Consider the following 22,614-nt stretch of genomic DNA (forward strand, 5'->3'; position numbering starts at 1 on the left):
AAATAACACTGTTACAACCACAACCTCCCACACATGGATTTGTAACCATAATGCAATACAGGAGAATTTGGCATTTCTGACGTACAGCACAAAGAACAGTACTCCAGATATTAACATGAATCACATACTAGAAAGAAGCACAGATACAAGAAAATTTCTGTTTATCTCTTCTCCTATCCATTCATTCCTGCTCCCCTCATTCAGAGGTCACATCCTAAATGAGGCCAATGATGGAGTTGCTATGGCAACAAAAACTGTGAGGAGGGAAAACAACCAGACATGCACAAACAGAGGAGTTTCACCCTACAACAGCTCTACAAGATCACTGTGAAGTTACGACAAAGCAGAAAACACTGACCTAGAGTCATCCGTACATTAAGACACATCTAATGCCATTTATGTGTAACCCCAGCACCTAGCCTGACCTCTGCCCTGCTATCTCTGTGGCTGCCTGAGGGCGATGTACACAGTCAGAGTATGAAAAGTACAGAGGTCACAGTCCCCGTTATTAATACTAAAGATAAACAAGTCAGTCAATTAAACCAATTACATCACTAAAATCTCCTAAGAAATGCGACAATCTCTATACGAATGTGTCTCATGTTCACAGTAGATGCCACACAGAAGCCAAGAAAGTCAGTTTATGATGGGGGTGTTTTGTCAGGTTCACACTGGGTTCATTCATAGGTGGCCTCCCATTTGGCTGACCACAAAAAGGCAATCCATAACAATGCAAAGCTGCTTTAACTTGATGTTTTGATTCTTTAAATAGAGTTTGTGTGTTTTTAACGCAAAGCCAGCTTCTGTGGTGAGAAAAATGACATATCAGGTTTTTAAAATCTATTTTTGCTGAACTCAAACTATATTTGATTTGACTTTGTTTAAAATTTCTTTGTTTGTCTCAGGATTCTCACAGGGATAAGGCCAGCACAATAAAGTAATAGTAATAAACATGCTTCAGAGATAAAGAAATAAAACTACTAAAACAATGGTCTCAGACTCAGTTCTTGGAGTGCCACAGCAGAGTTTGGCTCCAACTAGGCCTGTTGTGATAATCAATACATCAACTTATCACACGTTATATCAACATGACCTCGATAATTTTTGTCTGTTAATTGTTTAAATAAAAATGTCACCAACATTTTGCTGATCGCGCTGCCTCTGTCATCTTATCTGCTATCCTTGTCGGAGGCAAAAACGGGGCTCAGGCAGCTCCTTCATACACAGAGCGGACATCAACAGGTGAAAAGGTGGCATCATTTGAGGCAATATAGTGCTTTCCTGACAACTACATACAGTTTGGAAGAATAAGTCCAAATGCACTCGGTTTTAAAGCCGCAATCCAGTGTTCCGAGGCAAATATAAGTGTGAAATGGTGCACACTCACAGCTAGCGTTAAGGCCGTTTCACACAAGACAAAGCATTCACGAATGTATTGTTTTTCAAACCTCTAGGAACACACTGCAGCTTGATTCGCCATTGGCTAGTAAATTTTTTATTTTACTTGCTAGACTTTTTACATGGAATGCAAGAACGCCACAAATGAAAAAATTCTACATAAATAAGACTACAAGCAATTACACAAATAAACAATAGAATAAAGAACAGATGCAAATTAAATAAACAGTGCTTTTCAGGTAGATCTACCAGTACTTAGATACAGATTAGATCGAATATGTACAGAAATTGAATAGTCAAATGTAAAAACACTGCATAGTTTCCACTGTACAAATTAAATATAGATTAATCCTTATTAAAGAAAAAAAAAAAAGTTCAGTCAAGAGCAGTGAGTGATTTTTTTTGCAGTGAGTCTTGATTAACATTAAAAACACAGACAGCAGCAGGAATATTAGGCTGCTGTCACTTTAAGACACAATGCACAGATATACTGATACTTATGCGTTCTCGTGATAACGTTCACTTAAGATAACCGACTGTGTTTACAAGGATACTCTCCAAGACGGACATTTTGACAATTTGTCAGACAGAAAGCCGCGTCTGACTGGATGTGCGTCTTCTTGCTAAAAAACACGTGCAAATGATAAACTTTCATGGCGATGGAGCACTGGCCCGATCGAGACAGTAACAGTTCTGTTAACTTGTCCATCGCGCAGATCTGTCGAGCACTGCATTTAGATCTAGCGCGTCAATTCTCTTTACGTGGCATGTGTAAAAGTTCAACGGATCACAAAAGTCACGGTTTGGATCACATTACAGTCATGGATTGGCTCACTTTTCGGATCAGCAAGAAAAAAAAAGGGGTTAACTTTGCTTTCCATTTAAAACTGACTTAAATACCACAGCAAAACTTTATTAGTTTGGTTAGTAGTTTAACACATTATTAAGGGCAAGTGAACAGTCAGTAAAAAGAAGAAATAACACTAATTACAAGCATAAATAAAAACAATATAACAAAGTTACAAATAAAGTAAAGTCTAACTGTAGTATTCATTTCAGGTACAGAAATGTAATAATTAAAATGTAAAATAACACTATGTATAAATTTAATATAGATTAATCTTAGTTAAAGCTGTGTTTTGTTGTTTGATTAACATCAATGACAGACAACAGCAGGTATTTATAATCTGCAGTCACTTTAAGACCCCACGCATGGATCCAATAATGATACATATCCGATTACTTTCTCAACTCTCTGCATTCACTTAAGACACAACCGACTGTGTTTACAAGAATATTTGCAGAGACGGGTATTTTAACAATTTTGTGTGTATGTGTCCATGGTATCTGTGCCAGTTGAATATCAGTGCTTTAGTTCGTGTAAAACATCCAGTAGCCTACAATTCATTTGATGTTTTGCACAATAAAATCATTAGTTTAAATTGTGTTCGTTGAACCGTTTTGAATGTAATTTATATTGTGATCGGAGCAACTTAATTATGTTATTACCTAATCCGAAAATTTTTTTAATTATTTGAAGTAACTGTGTGGAAATTGAAAGCATGCATTGCAATGGCCGATATTTTGGCAGGTCAAGTAAAAATTTGAACCACCGCCCGACCAAATAAATCCTTAGCGTTGAGCTAGTTGAGCTAGTTGAGCGAGTTGTTTTTGGTGCCTTTTTGGGCTTGAACAGTCAAATACACTCACTCGTGCCAAAATGCCGGTCTTTGCGATTATCCTTGTAAACATGGTCATTCATGTCTTAAGTGAACGTAAACAGTTGATAAAGAAAGTGCATGTCTATCAGTAGGCTATATTACTGCATTCGGTCAAAGTGACAGCAGCCTAATAAACCTGCTGCTGCCAGTTTCATTAATTTTAATCAGCCAGTCATTTAATTTTATTCAGACAATCACTTTTGTAATTTTAATAAGTATAAATATAGATTTAATTTTCACAGTGAAGACTATGCATTGTTTTTGTATATTTGAGTACTTTATTATAGTACTTCTATAGCCCTATAGTGCTTGAAGTTTTTCAGGTAGGTCTAATTCATTTGTGTCTTTGTTCTATTGTAGTTTTTTTTTTTTTTTGTCCTATTGCTTGTAATTAGTTTCTTTGTTCATATTTTACTAATTTATCTCTAACTGTTTACTTGTCTTCAGTGAGTTTGACAGTTTTTTTTAAACTTATGTTAGTTAGGCTAGTATTCTTTTTTGTGATATTGAAATTGGGGATTAGATTTATGAAATTTCAATACTATCAAAAATTGATATCATAACTTTATTTAAAGCAAAAACAACTATACTGTGATATACTGTTATCGTGAAATAACATTACTCATCATGATGTAAAATTTGTCATATCGCCCACCTCTAATGCAAAAAGCCTGTCACACGTCTGAATGGTTAAATAAACACAAAGTTGTAGTATTCACATAACTATTTATTACATGTAATAAATACAAGTATTCTGTAGCATTTTGTACCTGAATACTAAACATAACTGAAAAACAATGCACACTTTATTTAATCTATATACTTGTCCTATTGTTTATTTGCCTTCTTATTTTTAATTACAAAAAAAAAAAATAAAAAATAACTTTGTTTAAAATTGTGTCAGAATTTGGTAAGGCAAAAATAAATAAACTTTCTGCCATGTGATATCCAAAGAAAAACTAATTCTCTAATAACTAGAGATGCACCGATATTTTGGCTACCAAAAATTTTTGCCCAAAACAGCTATTTTCGGTTTCGGGCCAAAATCAGTGACTGAAACAGTTTTATTAGCGCTTCTCTGATAGCACGTCTTGGAAGGAAGATATAGTTGCAAGTTATTTCAATTAAAGATTACCAGAGCACTTAATTAAAAATAATAATAATAATAATAATGTTCACGGCAATATTCCATAAAAAAGTCAATTTTAATTTTATGTTCACTTTAATAACAACAACAAAACTGCTAATTGATTAAATAATCACTCCCAAAAGCAAATCAGGCAAGGAAACTTGTCAGTCATTCATCAGCTGTCAATCACAGAGCTATGATGTCTGATAACACACCGCAAAGATTTGTCCCTCCCACAAGTTTAAGTGTATAACTAACTGGGTTTACTGACTGCATTTAATATTCCGAATATCTAAACCGCTCCATAATGATAAATCTGATATTTCTGCAACAAAATCTGAGGATTCTTCGGAGAAAATCTGAGACTGAGAGCAAACCGAAAGCGACGCGAGGCTAATAACGCTACTGACAACGCTACTCTAAACTGACACAGTTCTCAACAAAATACACTTTTATGTAATGAATAGCAATGTTACTAACCACGGAAAGATAAAATTCAAATATGACTATTGACTCTCTCACATTTTCATAAAAACAAGGGTTGTGCGTTTCTCCGTTACTCGGAGAAGCAATACAAAATGGCGACAGCGGGCAGCTCGGATGAGTCCTTACACGCAAAGTCGCTAAACACCGAGGCCATGCCGCTATATTACCATTTAACGAGTTCATGTAGAGTCAAAACATTAACTAGGGGAATTTAATAAGGTCGGGGCACTGTAATAGGCCTTAAGAGCATGATAACGAGCCACAAATTTCCTCCGACCCGCTATCAATGCTAGCGGTGTGTGACACAGACTCGTCCGGCGTCGTGCACGTAATCCACTGTGTGTGTGTGTGTGTGTACACGATCAAAACACACACTCTCACCCCAGACCGAAAGCGTGAAAGAACCACGGCCCACATTAATACACATCTGTCAATGTCAGACGCTTGAAACGACTGTAGATCACATGAACCCGAGTTAATTAATCTGACCGTGCGTTACTGTACGCGCATTCTCGTACAATTCTACGTCAAATCCACAAGCATTCCCGCACAGGGAAACGTGAGATTTTTTGCGAAGCTGCGCAGAGCAGGGATGCGATGCTGTGCTAGCACTGAACAGCAAACGGCCTAATGCTAATAAACAACCCCAGGGCCCTACATTACTCGCTTTCTTTGACGCACACGCGATGTAGATGAGGAAATCCAGCGCTAAAACACAAATGCAACGAGCCCAAGAGCAAAATAATATCCAGACTGACCCGTTATCATGAACGAGGTTGTCTTTCCTAGCAGCTAGCGTTAGCACTCGGCGACACACAGGCCGCTTTCACCGCGCGCAGCAGACAATCATTTCAGCGCTGATTAGCGCGCTTGACCGTTACACCAAACGACGCAGCACATGCCGGGACCGTTAATAAGAAATAATCGCTTTGCATAAGTGTAAAGGCTGCTTGTTTATTTACCTTCTTTATTTTGTTGTGAGGGCGCGCGGGCTCTTTCTCTCCCACAATCCAGAACAAACAGCTCGAGACGTCGGTGACGTCATGCGCGCGGAGGACGCACAGGACGTGAGGACAGCGAGCGCTGCTGTCACACGTGTGAAAGATCACTTAAAACCGCTCTGCTCTGCTCTCTTCCGTTTGCTATTTCATCGGTGTCATTTAAACACTAATAACAGAACAATAAAAGTGGAGTGATTAAATATTTAAATAGAAACACATCCGCTCAAAAATACCTTATATTTAGTAGCTATATATTATTCATTTCATGACACAAAGTCTCAAATATTATAATTGTTTAGTCATGCACTGTTTTCTATCTATCTATCTATCTATCTATCTATCTATCTATCTATCTATCCAGGTTGCGAAGGAGGGCTGACCTATTGAAAATAGGCCTATGAAGCTTTATTTCTAAATATGAAGATTCATTTTTACAGCTCTGACTGAATTTTGGCCACCCCTGAAATGGGTCATAATAACATTGACGTTACCTGAACAGTTGAGCAAATACTAGAAAAACTGCTAGTTCACCCAAAAATGAAAATTCTGTTATCGTTTCCTCACCCCCATGTTGTTCCAAACCTGTATGAATTTGTTTCTTCTGCTGAACACAAATGAAGATATTTTGAAGAATGTCGGTAACCAAACACTTGATGGTCCCCATTGACTACCATAGTATTTTTTTTTTTCCTACTATGGAAGTCAATGGCTACAGTCAACTGTTTGGTTAAACATATTCTTCAAAATATCGTCTCTGGTGTTCAGCAGAAGAAAGAGACGTACATTTATTGAATGTACGGAGCAAGAAATACCGTAAATTTCTACAATGGATTAAGAAAAATGTACTGTCTTAGACCTTAATCACAAGTGAACACCATGAGCCAGAGAAAGAGAACAAATAAAAATACTTTTTTTGATACTCAGCGAAGGAAAGTTCGTTTAGGATTGTTTGCACTGTCAGAGTCCACGGAAGAATTATGTTTGCTGTTTAGTTTAAAAGTAACATAATATTAAGTATATTTTTTATAAACGAACATTCACGGAAAATAGCACGCACTATCATTTTTTTTATCATAATACTTTAGTAAAGTAGCTCGCAACATCCGGTTCACGACGACTTTAAGCCAAGCTCCCAGACAATTAATTTATTTGAGGTACAAAAATAGCTCGGTGACAGTTGTTTCCACACAGTCACATGGGGTGTATTTTAAAAGGTGAACCAAAGACGAGGGACATTTGTTACACCGATACTGTGTTTCGATATATCTCTCTGCTTATTAAAATTAGGCGACTATAATCATGAGCAATTCTCTGATGCACTTGCTTTTATTACCAACACGGCTAAGTTTATGGATTCTCTCTTTGGTATATTACATTCTTGTGTATGGAACAGCTTGGATCACTGCTTGTTTGGTTTTGATCCGAATTGCCTGGACTGGATTTAGGGATCCATACAGAACTTTTCAATGGACCATCCGAAAGAAACCCCCAGACTGCCTCCAAGACCCTGCACTTGGCCACCATGCATATCTGAAGGGCAGGGTGAGAGGATTTATCATGAAAAATATGAATTTATCTGATGACTTTAAAAACATTTAACAACGTAATCTGTACTAGGTCGATAATGTTCTCGAGTTCGAAAGGTGAATGAACGGCTAAATAATGATATCTTGTGTTCTTGCGCCACCTGTGTTTAAAATAGAACACGGCGTTCACGTTCTATTTCACGTTCCTTTGTTTTTAATGGAATCACACGTAGCCCCGTGAAGTTTGCAGAGTCAATGTCAAATGGAATTTATTTTGTATATAGTAAATCTTTCATGAGATCTGATATTGATCTAGGATTGCTGGTTATTAAAAATAATGGCCAGGTCTTTCTTTCTTTCTTTCTTTCTTTACTACACCAATAATGTGTGTTTTGTGACTTCTTTTTCTTGGTCTTTATGTTTTAGAGCTCAGGCTTGAGGTTCCATTATGTAACTAAAGGAGACCACAGAAAGCCCCTAATGCTGTTTCTTCATGGATTCCCAGAGAACTGGTGACTTCCTCCTTCATTTTCTCTTTCTGCTTATTTTAAGTTGTGCATATTCTGCAGTAAACGGTTTCATAAAGTGTTTCTGTTTTCTTATAGGCTAAAATATATAGACATTTCAGATAGTTTTACTCATTATTATTTTATTATATTAATATTATATTGTATTTTATATTAATGAATATCAACAACAACAATATTTATTTATAAAGCACATTTAGCATATGAAGAGTTCAGATGAAGAAATTTTAGAAGAAAATTTCAGATGGCACTTAGAGGCTTTTGCATCTGAACTCTTCATATGAAGAAAAAAATGATAAAGCAAGTCAGAGTTTCTATGTATTCTATGTTCTAGTATCAATATGACCTGCAGGTTTATTTTATTTATTTATTTAAGTTTTCAAGTAACAACAATTCCATTAACATATACTGAAAGTTAAAATTAACAATTACTATCCGAATTCCGGAAATGTTGGGACGTTTTTTAAATTTGAATAAAATGAAAACTAAAAGGCTTTCAAATCACACGAGCCAATATTTTATTCACAATAGAACATAGATAACATAAATGTTTAAACTGAGAAATTTTACAATTTTATGCACAAAATGAGCTCATTTCAAATTTGATGCCTTCTACAGGTCTCAAAATAGTTGGGACGGGGGCATGTTTACCATGGTGTAGCATCTCCTCTTCTTTTCAAAAAAGTTTGAAGATGTCTGGCATCGAGGTTATGAGTTTCTAGAGTTTTGGTGTTGGAATTTGGTCCCATTCTTGCCTAATATAGGTTTCCAGCTGCTGAAAAGTTCGTGGTCGTCTTTGACGTATTTTTCTCTATAGGTGAAAGATCTGGACTGCAGGCAGGCCAATTCTATGACGAAGCCATGCTGTTGTAATAGCTGCACTATGTAGTTTGCATTGTCCTGCTGAAATACACAAGGCCTTCCCTGAAATAGACGTCATCTGGAGGGGAGCATATGTTGCTCTAAAACCTTTATATACCTTTCAGCATTCATAGTGCCTTCCAAAACATGCAAGCTGCCTATACCGTATGCACTTATGCACCCCCATACCATCAGAGATGCTGGCTTTTGAACTGAACCCTGATAACATGCTGGAAGGTCTCCCTCCTCTTTAGCCCGGAGGACACGGCATCCGTGATTTCCAACAAGAATGTCAAATTTGGACTCGTCTGACCATAGAACACTTTTCCACTTTGAAACAGTCCATTTTAAATGAGCCTTGGCCCACAGGACACGACGGCGCTTCTGGACCATGTTCACATACGGCTTCCTTTTTGCATGGTAGAGCTTTAGTTGGCATCTGCAGATGGCACGGCGGATTGTGTTTACTGACAGCGGTTTCTGGAAGTATTCCTGGGCCCATTTAGTAATGTCATTGACACAATCATGCCGATGAGTGATGCAGTGTCGTCTGAGGGCCTGAAAACCACACGCATCTAATAAAGGTCTTCGGCCTTGTCCCTTACGCACAGAGATTTCTCCAGTTTCTCTGAATCTTTTGATGATGTTATACACTGTAGATGATGAAATTTGCAAAGCCTTTGCAATTTGACATTGAGGAACATTGTTTTCCACAATCTTTTTTACGCACTCTTCCACAGAGCCTCTGCCCATCTTTACTTCTGAGAGACTCTGCCTGTCTAAGACATCCCTTTTATAGCTAATCATGTTACAGACCTGATATCAATTAACTTAATTAGTTGCTAAATTTTCTCCCAGCTGAATCTTTTCAAAATGTCTTGCTTTTTCAGCCATTTGTTGCCCCCGTGCCAACTATTTTGAGACCTATAGCAGGCATCAAATAAATTTGAAATGAGCTCATTTAGTGGATAAAAGTGTAAAATTTCTCCGTTTAAACATTTGTCATGTTATCTATGTTCTATTGCGAAAAATATATTGGCTCATGTGATTTGAAAGTATTTTAGTTTTCATTTTATTCAAATTTAAAAAATGTCCCAACATTTCCGGAATTTGGGTTATAATAGAACAATTGACTTTGTACGAGGGACATAGAGTATTGACAAAGTAAACAGATAATACATTAAATAAATAAAATCAAATAAATGACAAAAAAAAATCAAAGAAAAAAATATTGCTTTACTTTCGTTTTGACTCAAGTAGTTCACAGGTAACTTTATAATCTTATTTAATATCTGGGGTGTTTTAATTGCTTTTTTGTTTCTTTTAAATTTACATAGGGAATCAGCAAAACTTTTAATTCAGAGCAAAACACAATAAAATATGACCTGCAGGTACTCTTGGCGTTACCAATTACATGAATTCAGTCGTCATTACCACACGGTGGCGCTAGATCTGCGTGGCTGTGGAGATTCAGATGCACCCGTCCAGCTGGAGGAATACTCACTGCAGACACTCTTATATGACATCAGAGACACCATCGATGAATTGGGTAGGCCTACTTACTGACTATATCACAGTGTGAGAAATGACTGCCTTAGACAATAAATGCACTGGAATGAGATTTGTTTAATTACAGGTCACACGAGTTGTATATTGGTGGGCCATGACTGGGGTGGGATGCTGGCATGGCATTTTGCACTGGAGCGGCCAGACATGGTGCAACTTCTCATCGTCATGAATGCCCCTCATCCTGCCTCATGGCTGGGTAAGAGTGAGTTTTTCTTCTGTGACCTGCCAGACAGGTCATCATTTCACTTCTGTTTTTAAACACTGCTCTGATTCTGAACTGAAATTTATACTTATTTCTGTAAAACCCAGATGCCGTTTTGAGAAGACCCTCTCAGCTGTTGCGCTCAGGACATGCATGTTTCTTTCAGTTACCACTGCTGCCCGAAATAGTTTTGTCTCTTGAAGATTTCAAGGTAGCCGAGAACACTTTTATCGTTCAACTCTTTAACACTGTTTAACACTGGTGTGGTTAACAGTTTCTACTTGTTTTTACACTTTTTTTTTTTACTATAACAGGAAATACTAATACCAGTTCTGGGTAACTTCCTGTTGTCGGTTATATAGCTACAGTTAGGGTGACCAAATGTGGTACGATTACTAAGTTTGTGTGGGACAATGTGGGACATGTTACCAACATTAAAACACAACCTGAAGCTGATATTTAATGTCTAGCTAACCTAATAAAAACATTTGTATTCTGCCTTTCAGCTGATAAAAATACTTTGTTCTTTAGTCCCTTCCAGAAAACACCATTACATTACAATGTAACATAACATGTCTTTATTTTACATGTCATTTAAATTCAACATCACTGACCCTAAAGGCAACAGGCATCATGCAGATAACTATTTTTGAATAAGGTGACCAGATTTCTGAAATGGAAACTGGGGACATTTCCTATTTGAGTGGTCAAAATATCACCAAAATCTCATTTGTTATTATCTATTTACTAAAAAACTGCATTTAGTTACATTTTAGGGAGTAACGCATTATTGAAATGCATTACTTTTAAAAGTAACTTTCCCCAACACTGGTCATGTGCATAGCTGGTTCGAAGTCTATTTTGTGGCAAGAATCTGGGCATCAAGAACAAAGACAGAAGACTGACTGAGTCCCAGCTGGAGGGTTACCTGTACCGGCTGTCCCAGCCCGGAGGACTCACAGCCCCTCTGAACTACTTTCGCTCTCTCCTCAGGTTTAAAACACATCACACTTCCTTTTCTACATCATGGGCTTAAACTGCAGTATATTACTTAAAGTGGTTATTCTATGCACCCCTCTTTCTACAGTAACACTCTGTACAAGCATCAGGATGTTGGTGTGCCCTGCATGTTAATTTGGGGTGAGGCAGACAATATACTAGTGGAGGGCATGTCCGGTGGGACAAGGCCTTATGTAAGAGGTCCAGTCGTCATTCACACTATTCCCGAATGCAGCCACTGGGTTCAGCAGGATCAACCTGAGATAGTCAACAAACTCATATGGGACTTTGTTCTGGATGAAGACATCATAAAACACAATCATTGATTGCCTCTGGTTCATTTGGCGTAATGAAGATTTTTTTTTAGATACTGGCTCCAGCAAGGTTTTGGATTTTCACTGAAAAAATAACTACTTGCCTTTAGTCTGATTTGTCTTATGTTAATTAAAAACAAGCAAAAATAAAACCTGATTGGATTAAGATCTGTTCAGTACACTGTCTCACAAAGGTGAGGGAGAACATTTATGTTGTACAATTTGTTATCTCAGTAAATATTTGAAACTATGCAAAGTTTTGTTCTAAAGGTTTATAAGTTCAGCTTTTACATATTTGTTCCTTGATAATGCTTTTATGAGATCTTCAGTTCATAACACTTTGACAAATAACATATCATATTAATTACCAACATTATTATCAAAAATGTGTAGCCTGTCACTTCTTACAATCTGTTTAATTTAGTGTGACAAAATTCTGTATAACTACATCAAAATGCCTGATATGTTTGTTTCATTTTTTTTTTTTTTTTGGCTTTGTATTCCTGTGAATATTGGATGGCATTTTTACTGCTCAATGTGTTGAATTATCCCAGCATTAGTGACAACAATAAACAAATTGTCATAGAGAAAATCCCATATTCTTGAGGATGATGCAAACTGAACTTATTATTATGATACGTCACAGTTAAAAGTAGAAACCTTTGTTATACAATGCAGTTAACGTTCTTTCGAGACCCCTTCAGTCTGTCATGGCTAACATTTATTTAATATAAGTCTATTTCACACATAAAATATTGCTTTGGAAGACATTGAACATACTGCATGGGTCATACAGATTTTGTAATAGTTTTGTAATAGTTTTATGGTACTTATATGATACTCAATGGTTTTATTATGATTTTGGAGCCAGACAGTCTGAGCAGGACTGTTTGTTTTATATTGTTTTGTGTACAAAAAAAAAATAATTCTAAATGAAAATAAATTTTGTTGTGAACTCTTTAACAAGTCCTAGCCACAATTACCAGTTTTAAATCAAATTCTTTGCCACTTTCGTTTTGTGTTCACCTCATATGGCAAGCTATATACCACTTCTCTTACAAAAAATTAACCAAAGTTTTACTCCAAATAAAAAAACCACACAAAAAACATCGTTATTAGTTAAACCAGTAACCAGAAATTAACCATGCTTTTGTTACAGGAACCATAATTTAACCATGGTATTTATCTTTAAAAAAAAAAGTGTGGTTATACAAACGTAATCAATTTTCCAAAAAACAAACAAACAAAAAAAAAAACTTTACTACACATGTAGGGGGAGACCGGGGGCAATTGTAACAAATTTTGGTCATGTCGTCATTACTCAAAAACCTTTTGAAATATTTGGATACAATTTTTATGTCAGTAACTTGTATCTGTGTTCTACTTGTTAACAGTCACCAAATGTTTTTAGAAGCACTGTTAGAGTCACAATATTGATTGAAACATTGGAAGTCAAATGTTACATTTGCCCCCGCATACGGGGGCAATTGTAACAACACATGTAATACCTTCATATAAATACCAATGACCACAATAAATTCCAGAGAATATGGATATAGTTAAAACTACTCAATATCCATTACATCCATATTATCCAGAACAATTAATTAACTCCCCTTGCTGTTTTCCTTGGTCTGAACCTAGACGTGCTGTGAACAGATAGTGTACAGGGCCTACTCAGTAAAATGGATCCCCAGATTGAGAGGCAAAAACACTTTTCTTAAATTATTGTAATCTATCAATATATTTTGATGTCCTTACAAAGCTGGACACTATTTTGATGGTGTCTGGGGCAGTTGTAATGCAGTGTTACAACTGCCCCCGACTGTACCACCCCGTGACAAAGATATCAAATGTTAGACAACAGAATGGTCATCAAAACAAGACAGATTTAATTTCATAGACATTAATGGTTAAGACAGTATGAGGGAAATACTGTAGATGAAAAAAATTACTTTTATACCTCAAAAATTATTTTTTGGAGAAAAACTTCAACAAGTATGATTTAGAAGCTTGTCCTTTGGCATGCAGAGAGGGATCTCCACAGAGCACATGCAAAATGAGTTTCATGGTTCTGTCTCGTTTCTGATTGGGGTAATTTGAGATGTAACAATTGCCCCCTGTTACATTTGCCCCCGGTCTCCCCTACTATAATAAAACCATTGTTATTTTCCATAAGGGTTATTCCTAACTACCATCTATTTTAATGTTATTAGGACTTACTCCAGTAGTGATGAAAAGTATCCTATCTATTCAATAGTCACTATCCAAATACATATAAGTAACATTTAGTTTTTACTGGTAGCAAGTTGTGAATTTTTGCTATTGAAATGAGGATCTGTAAAAAACTATTCGTTTTTGACAACATATTCAAATTGATGCTGGTATTTAATCCGTTTTGTACCAGTAACTTTTCATTAGGAGACTATCTTTCCATGTTGTTGCTAGTGACATTTTTTTTTTTACCCGTCTTAATTGCTGTTTTTACAAGTCAGAATGTCTACTTCATAATTTAATTAAAGTGGTAAAAGAGTCTAATAATATGTAATATACTGTCTAGTTAATTAGTACCAAAAACGTTAATACTGACGCTATAACTATTGTAATAGTTGTAATTAAATAAGTACTATCTACTAACATGAAATCTGGTGAAGTCACTTCTGGATTAAGGAATAAATATAAAACGGCTTGCCATACTATTACAATCTGTGCCAGAGATTCTGGGAAACGAATTAAAACATCCACTTTCTAAACCTGTCATCAAACGTTTTAAACAGTCTCGTGTTCATTGGATCTTCGGGCAGTGGTTTCATCAAATCAGGTTTCATGGAGGTGGGATCATCGGATCTCGACGGATCGTTTTGCTCTTCACGCTTTTATTTCTCCTCGAACTCCGCCAGATGAGCGTTTCCGGCGAGCTCCCAAGTGCCAAGAAACATCGACACACGGCCAACTCTGTCTGAGCTGCTGTTATGTGTGTTTTCTTTGCTTCCTATGAAACTCTGGCAACGGTAAGTGTGTTTTCTAGTGTCATTTTAGAAGAAAGTAGCTGTTGTTTTGTGTTGACCACCGAGCCAAACTGTACGGTGTAACACTGCGGGGCTAATAAATTCCGTGTGTTTCTCTGCACTACATTTGTTGCGTCCAGGTTTCATTGAACATTTCATTAACCACAACTAGTTTTATTTCTCGTTCTGTTAAGGTTACTTCTCAAAACGTATATGTTAAGTAATAAATTATGCAGCTGAGATTGTAATGGGGCAAAACGTCATTCCTCCGTTTTACTTTGCGTTTATTTCAAGGCAAATTAAAAACTAATGTGTCTAATGAAGACTAGTTAGCATCGTTTCCTCTTTATCCTTGTTAAAGATTAACTTATTCACTTGTCTTGGACTTGTATGGACAAATAATGCTGTTGTCCTCATGCTTCCTGTGTTTTAGGGTTGGAAAACAATAAAAGACACACCTTGTAAGCAGCAACATTGGGACATATTTTGATAAGCGTAATTTCAAATGGTGGCTGATAGCATCATTAGGATTACGACATCAGAGAAAACTGGCAACAACTGAACAGCTCAAGATATTTACATGAACATCTATAATAATGTTATTCAATAGCTGCGAGGCTTATAACTATTCAGTGCAGTACTTCTACAACAAGACTGGCAAGTACATCAGCCCTGACTGGCGCACGCATGACTATGTGGTGGTTGGTCTCGGGTTCCCGATTTGTGTCCTCATTATCCTGGCGAATATGTTGGTCATAGCGGCCATAATCATCAACCGACACTTCCACTTTCCCATTTATTACTTACTTGGGAACATGGCAGCTGCGGACCTCTTCGCCGGCATGTCGTATCTCTACCTCATGTTCCACACAGGGCCATGGACCATCCATTTGAGTATGGAACAGTGGTTCGTCCGAGGAGCTTTGATCAATATGAGCCTGACCGCCTCTGTGGTCAACCTGCTGGCGGTGGCAGTGGAGCGCCATCAGACAATCTTCACCATGCAGCTGCACAGCACCATGACCAAGTGGCGTGTGGTGATGCTGATAGTTTTTATTTGGTTGGTGGCCGTCGTCATGGGTCTGGTGCCCACCATGGGCTGGAACTGTGTTTGTGACATGAAAACCTGCTGCACGGTAGCGCCGCTGTATTCCCGCAGCTTCCTAGTGTTCTGGGCCGTCCTCAACCTCCTGGCCTTTTTCATCATGGTGGCCGTCTACACGCACATCTTCATCTACGTTCGCCACCGGAGTCGACTAATGTCCCCTCACACGGATCAGCCCTCGCACAATCAGACGGTTATCAGCCTCATGAAGACCATGTCCATGATTCTGGGTAAGACCTTGACTCTTATGTAGACTCTCACGTTTGTGAGATTACTTCGTCTGAGTGAAACTCTTCTGAAAACTCATTTATTTAGCCCTTTTTGGAAATGAAAATGCCTTTTTTGTATCTCCAACTATATAGAGAAGTACTGTTATCTTGTTTTTAGGGGAAAAAAAACAAGTCTGTCAACCCCAAAACAAGTTTACCAAACTGGTTTGGCACAGGTTTGCTTGTCAAGCAGTTGCTTGTTTTGCACCTTAAACAGGAATCAGTTATTTAAGTTACCCTAAGGCTGTGGGATAAGATTTCTGGTTTCGGATTCTAAACTTTTGGTGGATTTAACTGCAGTGGTGTGGGGAAAAAAACAAAAGTGAGCACATGGTGCTATTGTGAGTAAATGTCCATAAAAGCAAATGCAATTTATGCATTATACTATAGTAGTGATTGACTACTTCAATTAAACTTTTTATTACAAGGAAAGATTAGATAAGGTTGTAAAACATCATGTGGTCATATTTATTTAATTATTATTAATAATTTGTTTTATTTGTATAAAAACACTTTAATCACCTATAAATATAAAAATATAAACATTTTGTATATGAAAATATTTTTCTTAAGCTGTGTACAGGCACATATGTATTCAAAGTGTAAGGAAAATATGTCACTACTTTTGATACAATAAGAGTTAAAGGGATAGTTCACCCAAAAATGAAAATTATTCCATGATTTACTCACCCCCAAGCCATCCTAGGTGTAAATGACTATCATCTTTCAGACAAACACAATCAGAGATATATTTAAAAATATCCTTAGTCCTCCAAGGTTTATAATGGTTGTGAATGGAAGCCCAAATTCTGAAGACAGAAAAAATGCAGCCATGATTGTGTTTGTCTGAAAGAAGACAGTCATATACAACTAGGATGGCTTGAGGGTAAGTAAACATGTAGTAATTTTCAATTTTGGGTGAACTAACCCTTTCATTTGTTAACATGAGTTAATGCATTAGGTATCAAACTTACAATGAAATTGTACAGCATTTATTAATCTTGGTTAATGTCAATTTCTACATGTACTAATACATTTTTAACAATTTTGCATAAATTAACAGTTATTTTTTTCTAATTAGTGGTTAGTTACACACACGCACAGAGTGTTGGGGGTAACGCATTACAAATAATGCAAGTTACGTAATCAGATTAGTTTTTTCAAGTAACTAGTACACACTGAACGCATTACTTTTAAGTTTACAACAAAATATCTGCTCTGTTTTCACATTTATTGACTGACAGCTCTCCTGTCCCCATGTTGAGAGAAATCAAGAGTGCAGAGGCGTTGTGTGCGCTGTGTGAACATAATGGTTATTCTAGACTAGATGTGAGCATACATTTATGCTGCCCTCACGTGCTATCGGAAAGTTGATAATTCCCACTTCTTAAGTCGTGATTACGAGCTCATCGCATTCAAGTTTCCAAATGGGAGGGCGTTCATGTGCAATTTTTACTTAGGAAACTCGTATTTACGATAATTCAGAGAGCAGGTGAAGGCAGCATTACTTCTCCTGCATCCTATTCTTCTGTGTGTTCCAGAAATAGCAGAACAGCTGAAAGGTTTGTTTGAGCTGCGCCCTCTACTGTACAGGCATGAATTTGCATTTCCTTCAGCCTGAGGCTTATTTATTTCACTTTTGTTGTGAAAGGGTCTTTACATTTACCAAAAAATAGAACTTTTTTTCTGTTATTATAAAAACAAACAAACAAACAGCCCAGATGAGAAAAAGTATCGCAAAAGTAACGTAACATTACTTTCCATAAAAAGTAACTAACACAATTAGTTACTTTTTTTTAGGAAGTAATGTAAAATTGTAATATTGCATTACTTTTTTAAGGTAATTTCCCCAATACTAATATGTGTGTATATATATATATATATATATAATTCAATATATTTTTAAATGCAATTTATTCCTGTGGCAAAAAACAACAACAAAATGTTACTTTTGTAACATTATAATAGTCATTACTTTCGCTTTTGACCGTCTTTAATGCATCTTTGCTGAATAAAAGTATTTTACTGACCCCTAGTCTCCTGTAGCCAGAGCTTCAGACTGACGGCAGAAGGTCTGGACTCTATCGCAGCTTTGACTGACATGTAACGCAACCAATCACAGTTTGTTTTGGTCTGCATCATGTTTAGGGGTGTGAAAATGTAAAGTCGATGTCCCTACAATAACAGACCGTGCATCTAATAAATTATTCATTCAAGAACGTTGTGCACGTTTACTGCCACAATGGAGCTGTGAACTTCACATTCTTTTGAAAATCCAGCATTTAGTTGATCCTGATAAGTGCTCGTTGTCACAGCTGTAAACAGCGGCAACCAATCAGAATTTAGAGGTCCTCGCTTGAGAGGATTCTGATTGGTTGCCACAACTTGTCATTTATTTTGACCCTCCCGCCGGCGGCGGTGTGAACGCACAGTTAGTTTCATAGACTGCAAAAAAATATGGACGTAGTGTCCGTGACGTCAACCGTAGATTTTTGAAGAGCATTTTTGAAGCGAAAATGAGGCCGCTGCCATCTTAGCAGCACGTCACTCTCGGATAACTGAAAATGGGCAAAGAGGTGGGATGTGGTTGGAACTGAGGTGCCATGGTTACTGAAACCACACCCACCTACGACGTGATCATGTTAGCAGGCAAAAGAGCGTTCTATCTATCTTAGATACTATCTAAAATATTAATAAAGATAACACGTTATATCTAAAGGTTTACTGTCAATCTACGGTGTCTTTTTAACGATATAGATGCTCCAGCACCAGTAATTGTAATTTGCGTCGGGTGTGCAAATGACAACACGCAAAATCAAAACGGGACTGCATACCTTTATAATGAACTAGCGATTGCGAGATGAATCCACTCCGTGGCACTTGGGTAAAATGTTCATGAGTGTCCAATGAAAAACAAAAAATCCAAGAAATATTGATATATTATCCATTGTTTGCATCAAATTTCTTCTGAATGATCTGCTCTTCATCATCGTTCTTCAAAAAAATTATGCAACCTGAGCAGCGTTTATGTTGTAAAACTGTAAAGTTGGGCATTTTAATATGGGACTCAATGAGATTCTGCTCTCTTTTGGAGCCCTAGTGGCCAGTCGATGAATTGCAGTTTAAGTCACTTCCGTATTGGCTTCAAGAGAAACTGGGGGAGGTTGACACTTCACATCTGAGGCTGAGACTAACTGACCCCAAACTTTTGAACGGTTGTGTATTTATAAATAATAATTAAATGCTGGCAAAAATATTGGTCATTGTTAGTTTGTGACACCTAATGCATTAACAAATTTACCTTATTGCAAGGTGTTACTGTTAATTTTTACATTACATTTGAGTTATTAAACTGAAACTGTATTGAAAACTGTGTTAACCTCACTCCCAGGTTTGTCTGTGCATGTGAAAATTGCCCCTTGTATGTTGGCTGATCTCATCGCCCACAAAAATAAGCAAAATGTTAATATCTCACAGTATGATTCAGCATTTACTATATAAAGTGTTTCGCAAGTTGATGCATTTCTTTTGCATGCTGCAGTGGTTTTTGATTTGTAAACCACACTGTTCCTTTGCACTCATCAACACTTTCTTTTTTGTGATCTTATTTCTCTGCAGGCGCCTTTGTGATCTGTTGGACGCCGGGTCTAGTGATTCTCTTACTGGATGGGCTCAGTTGCAGTAAATGTGAGGTTCTTAAATATGAAAAGTACTGCCTGGTTCTGGCTGAGTGTAACTCTCTGGTGAACCCTATCATCTACTCGTTTCGGGACAAGGACATGAGGAACACCTACAAACGCATTCTCTGCTTCCCTTGGAGAAGAATGCGCCAGCATGAGGGGCCTACTGGCATCCGCTTTGAGTCTGTGATAACAGGGGCACCCCCTGAGAAAAACAGCTATAACTCCACCAGTTTAGAGCCCGTTTCTCCACAAAGCCTATTGTCTTCATAGAAAAAGAAGTTCTCTTTGTAAATAAATGACTTTGTATTTGCTTAGTGAAATGATCACAGCTTGTACAAAAAGTAAATAATACTTCATTTTTGATAGCTTGTTTTGGTATGTGTTTTTGTCTCTCTCTGACAATAGACGTATTAGGGGTCTTTTGTGTCAGTTAGTTGCTCTGCTGCCCACAGGAAGTTTTTCTTCTCCCAAAGCACAAGCATTAATATTCATAAAAAAAGGCCCTTTTGGACCATTTTGTTTGGTTGGGAATGAGATCTGACACATCAGAAACAATACCAGGTCTAAAACTGACATCTTGGTGCTGTTGTTTTTTCTAACAAATCAGATTCTCATTTTAAAGTGCCCATATATTATGCTCATTAACAAGTTGATAATTTTATTTTTGAGGTCTGATAGAATACATTTACATGATTTAAAGTTCAAAAAACATTCCTGCAGCACCTCTTTGCTTCCCCTCTGCCCGAAAGGCTTTGTTTCAGCACCTCTCTCTTCAAAGACGCCTTTCCGAAAAGCCCCAGTCTGCTCTGATTGGTTGGCCGTCCCAGTCTGCTGTGATTGGTCAACAATGTGATGGTAAAGTAACGCACTTACCGTAATCGGCTTATAGCTCCTGAGACTTCATGAGCAACTATATCTATGGTAACTATGGCTGCGTCCGAAATCGCATACTCTTAATTTGAAAAAGTATTTACTTCATGATGGCTAAAAAAAGTGTGTTCTAAATAGTGTGAATGTAATTTGGATGTACCACATCCACCATGTTGTCATTGTCATGTGACCTACAGCGTCAGTTGCGTTGCATCACTGCCATTTACAAATCCCCTCCCGTGGCCTCATGGGATAGTAAAGTGTCCATCGCATGCACGCTTCAGAATCTCACTGGAAGTAGTTGGTCATCCGGGTAGGTATTGCCTACTTTTTTATGAGTACTGTGAATTCGGACATACTTCTTTTGTCACATACAGTTTTTCACCCACTATGTAGTAGGAAAGTATGCGATTTCAGATGCAGCCTATGTCAACAGTATTGGAAGTCCATACAATGTTTTTTGCCCTTGTAATAAAATTGCGTAGGTACTACATTTGAATTTGAATTTACTTAACCATTGTATGTTCTACATATTATGAATGTAATCCGGACATACTACATCAGTCATGTTGTATTGTCACGTGACCTACCAGTGTCAGTTGTGTTTCTTCACTGCCATTCACAAATACTCTCCTGTAGCCTCATGGGATAGTAAAGTATCCATTGCATGCACACTTCATAATCTCGCTGGGAGTAGTAGGTACTTTTTGTGTACACTTTTATGAGTACTGAGAATTCAGACATTTGTCACATACTGTTTTTCCCCTACTATATAGTAGGGAAGTATGCGATTTTGGTTGCAGCCACAGTAATCGGGCTTGTGGTGTGTTCAAGTCATGTCGGAAAGATCGTATTTACGAGTTGAACACACATGAACGCCACCACAAAGCCTTAAATATGAGTGGGAACTTTGGGATTTTCTTTAAGCCCCGAGTTGATGAGTTGGGGGTGTGTCAGTGGGAAACATGGCGGAACAATATGATACTTACAGGTATTTAGCAGTGTCAGGCTTTTTTGTTTTTATTCACAACAAAATATAATAGCATTGTAATATAGGCTAACAATATGATAAAGTTTACAGTGGCTTTATAAAGTAACAAAAAAAACAAACACCTGATGCTCATTGGTTGTTCTTAATCTTCAAGAAGTAGATTTTAAAAACCTTGCTGTATTTTTAGGTAGTATTCAGAGAAGGTTTACTTCTTGCTACGACTAAAATGACTTAAACGCACCAACTCGTAAAACAAACTAGACCCTTTTCACATTTCCGGGTTTCTCAGAAGCGGAAGTCGTCATAGTTGGGTAAAATTCTATCCGCTTGTTAAGTTGTGACGTAAGGAACGCCGTTTCTGGGTCCAAGCCTCGACTCGTTTCACTTGAGAATGCTGTCTCGACGGCCGTTTATGAGCGCTATTTATTCATATTAAACATTTAACATTTTAAAAAGTTAAACATTTAAAATACTTAGTCTACACAACAGTCTCCGTGCTCACAGCGTCACAGACATTAATATTTTAACATTTATAAAAGATGAATCACTGTCTGGCCATCTGGGATTTTGGTATGGAGATAAAGGTTATGATTATAATTTTATGGTAGTATTACACCACATCGTGTGTGTATATTAGCACCATTTGTTGTTTTCTTGTGGTATGAGATACAGCGTTTGGACCCGGAAGCGCTGCCGCGTGACGTCAGACTTAACAACCGAAGAGCGGTGAATGAGAGAATACAGTTAGAGATGCACCGATGTATCGGCTAACAATCGGTATCGGCCGATAAAAGCTATTATTATCTCTATCGGCCAGCGGCCGATTGTTTAAAAACTGCCGATGATCAGGGCCGATTATATCCTGTCAATCAAAAGGGTGCGGAAAGACGTGTTCAGACTGCAACTCATACTGTGTGTGAAGAAAATCACTCTTGTGTTGAATTTTAACACATTA

The 22,614-nt window shown here is 37.3% G+C and overlaps 3 protein-coding genes across 4 annotated transcripts in view; 2 read left to right on the plus strand and 1 right to left on the minus strand.

Annotated features, from left to right (window-relative positions):
* The window catches only part of brd4 (bromodomain containing 4), a 64,074-nt gene extending 58,231 nt beyond the window's left edge, over positions 1-5,843 (minus strand). Inside the window, exon 1 of the mRNA XM_051886099.1 lies at positions 5,697-5,843. The gene's annotated coding sequence lies outside the window, so the exon portion shown is untranslated. The remainder of the gene's footprint in view (positions 1-5,696) is intronic.
* An 820-nt stretch (positions 5,844-6,663) lies between these two features.
* LOC127508324 (epoxide hydrolase 4) lies at positions 6,664-12,699 on the plus strand. Of its 2 annotated transcripts, XM_051886132.1 has the most exons (7): positions 6,673-7,277; positions 7,688-7,773; positions 10,041-10,198; positions 10,286-10,414; positions 10,528-10,631; positions 11,265-11,413; positions 11,508-12,699. In XM_051886132.1, the coding sequence occupies exons 1-7, from the start codon at positions 7,035-7,037 to the stop codon at positions 11,743-11,745; spliced, it is 1,107 nt and encodes a 368-aa protein (XP_051742092.1). In that variant the 5' UTR covers positions 6,673-7,034; the 3' UTR covers positions 11,746-12,699. The 2 variants fall into 2 exon arrangements, with proteins under 2 accessions (XP_051742093.1, XP_051742092.1); XM_051886133.1 differs by having other exon boundaries at positions 6,664-7,277; positions 11,265-11,662.
* Positions 12,700-14,511: 1,812 nt separating this feature from the next.
* lpar2a (lysophosphatidic acid receptor 2a) lies at positions 14,512-20,161 on the plus strand. The gene is made up of 3 exons (XM_051886138.1): positions 14,512-14,744; positions 15,175-16,076; positions 19,734-20,161. Exons 2-3 carry the CDS (start codon positions 15,338-15,340, stop codon positions 20,066-20,068), a joined length of 1,074 nt encoding a protein of 357 aa, XP_051742098.1. The 5' UTR covers positions 14,512-14,744; positions 15,175-15,337; the 3' UTR covers positions 20,069-20,161.
* Positions 20,162-22,614: the final 2,453 nt, after the last annotated feature.

This window comes from Ctenopharyngodon idella, chromosome 3 (genome assembly GCF_019924925.1).
Source record: "Ctenopharyngodon idella isolate HZGC_01 chromosome 3, HZGC01, whole genome shotgun sequence".
Classification (NCBI taxonomy): Eukaryota; Metazoa; Chordata; class Actinopteri; order Cypriniformes; family Xenocyprididae; genus Ctenopharyngodon; species Ctenopharyngodon idella.

Bases quoted from the DNA above. Each gene is read 5' to 3' on its own strand.
- LOC127508324 (XM_051886132.1), top strand. From the start codon at position 7,035: ATGAGCAATTCTCTGATGCACTTGCTTTTATTACCAACACGGCTAAGT. The intron at 7,774-10,040 runs GTGACTTCCTCC...TATGACCTGCAG, and splicing joins CATGGATTCCCAGAGAACTG to GTACTCTTGGCGTTACCAAT. The intron at 10,632-11,264 runs GTAGCCGAGAAC...TCATGTGCATAG, and splicing joins TGTCTCTTGAAGATTTCAAG to CTGGTTCGAAGTCTATTTTG.
- lpar2a (XM_051886138.1), top strand. From the start codon at position 15,338: ATGTTATTCAATAGCTGCGAGGCTTATAACTATTCAGTGCAGTACTTC. The intron at 16,077-19,733 runs GTAAGACCTTGA...ATTTCTCTGCAG, and splicing joins GACCATGTCCATGATTCTGG to GCGCCTTTGTGATCTGTTGG.